This window comes from Pundamilia nyererei, unplaced genomic scaffold (genome assembly GCF_000239375.1).
Source record: "Pundamilia nyererei isolate P.nyererei 1_Seehausen unplaced genomic scaffold, PunNye1.0 scaffold00199, whole genome shotgun sequence".
NCBI classification, from domain to species: domain Eukaryota; kingdom Metazoa; phylum Chordata; class Actinopteri; order Cichliformes; family Cichlidae; genus Pundamilia; species Pundamilia nyererei.
The window spans coordinates 11,993-13,625 of record NW_005187600.1 but is presented as its reverse complement, the minus strand read 5'-3'; the positions used below and the strand labels follow the sequence as shown (position 1 = coordinate 13,625).

Below are 1,633 nucleotides of genomic sequence, written 5' to 3'. Positions count from 1 at the left end.
CTGTCTCCAACATCATCTGCTCCCTGGTGTTTGGCCATCGCTTTGAGTACGGTGAAGAGAAGTTCATTAAAATGATGCAACTGTTTGATAAAGGATTCCAGATTGAAGGCTCCATTTGGGGACAGGTACAGCATTTAAATATACTGATCACATCCTAAATTCACGGGCCGCAGCTCTGCCATTTATTCCTTACAGGAATGTTTTTTTTAAATGTCAGTGAATGATCTTTTTCAACACAGGTATGTAAAGTTTATCAATATTAAGTCTCCTCACTACTAGAAGCATACGTACTGAAGTGTCTGACGCAGTAAAAGAAAAATAGTCACCTTTTAGACGAGAAAAGAGGTGATTACAAACAGGAAATTAACACTGAGCAGTGACATGTAGAGTAGGAGAGAATATCCAAACTGTATATATGAAACTATAGAGGTTTTATATTGATGGACACATTTTTACAATAGCAATAAAGAAAAACACTTAAAAAAACACACACACACACAAAGACAAACGATTCTCCCAATCAGAACTTTATCTTTTAGGTTTTGTACTCAGCAAAATCACTGACAGCAATGCTCAAATCCAAAGTCATGATGCTATATTCATCCTGGAGTCTTGTCTCCTCCTCTTTCTTTTGACCACCACTGTTTTATTTTGCTTGGTAAGCATGATTAGAAATCCCGCAAAACTGTTGCCAAAAACCAAATTGTTGCTTAGTTAACAGCTTAGCACACAAAAGGTTAGAAAGAACAAGTAATCTTTTTCCCAGCATGTCTCTCCACCATCAGAACTTTAAGAAAAAACATGTATTTTATTCAGTAACCTATAAAATGATTGAGTTTGAGTTTGCAGTTAATATTCAATTCATAAGAAAAATGTATAGCATACAAAACTTTGAGACCTTTGGATCACAAAGTGGAAATATGACTTAATAAAACTCTTATAATATGTCCACTTTGTTGGCTGCCCGACCCCTAAGTCTGGTTCTGTATTATTAACCAAACTTTTGACTGGTGCTGTACTTTCCAGTAGTTTATTTAGACTGAGGCATGGCATTTGCACTAACGTGAATGTATTGTTCCAATCTGTTTCCGTTTGTAGCTCTACAATGCATTTCCTGTCCTGATGAGACGTTTACCAGGTCCACATCAGAGTGTCGGGCAGATGTGGAATGAAGTGAAGGATTTCATACGAGTAGAGCTAAATGAGCACAAGAAGACCTGGGATCCCTCAGAAACACGTGACTACATTGATTGTTACCTCAGTGAGATTCAAATGGTAGGAGATTAGACTTAATTTGCCATCATAACTTGCCATATATTTCCAGTAACACTGCCAATAAAGGCACTTTTTTAAATCATTTCCAATGTTTTAAAATGTGTGTTTGCATGTATTTTCAGAATAAGGGGCAGGACGACAACACTTTTGATGAGGAAAATCTGGTTATTTGTGTTTTGGATCTTTTTGTGGCTGGATCTGAAACCACATCCACCACCCTGCGCTGGGCTTTCCTCTACATGGCAAAATATCCTGAGATTCAGGGTAAGAGTATTGACCAGACCTGGAAAGCTCTCTGTTTTTATTAAATAATCTGGACATGTGTGGCACTAAAGGAACATTCTGGTCATAATTTCTT

The 1,633-nt window shown here is 37.3% G+C and overlaps 1 protein-coding gene across 1 annotated transcript in view; it reads left to right on the top strand.

The window, feature by feature from the left end:
• The first annotated feature begins 62 nt into the window (after window positions 1-62).
• Window positions 63-1,633, top strand: part of LOC102202629 (cytochrome P450 2J2-like) — a 6,880-nt gene continuing 5,309 nt past the window's right edge. Inside the window, exons 1-3 of the mRNA XM_013914451.1 lie at window positions 63-125; window positions 1,099-1,275; window positions 1,398-1,539. Of these exons, the coding sequence (XP_013769905.1) occupies window positions 72-125; window positions 1,099-1,275; window positions 1,398-1,539 (373 nt within the window). The 5' untranslated portion in view covers window positions 63-71. The remainder of the gene's footprint in view (window positions 126-1,098; window positions 1,276-1,397; window positions 1,540-1,633) is intronic.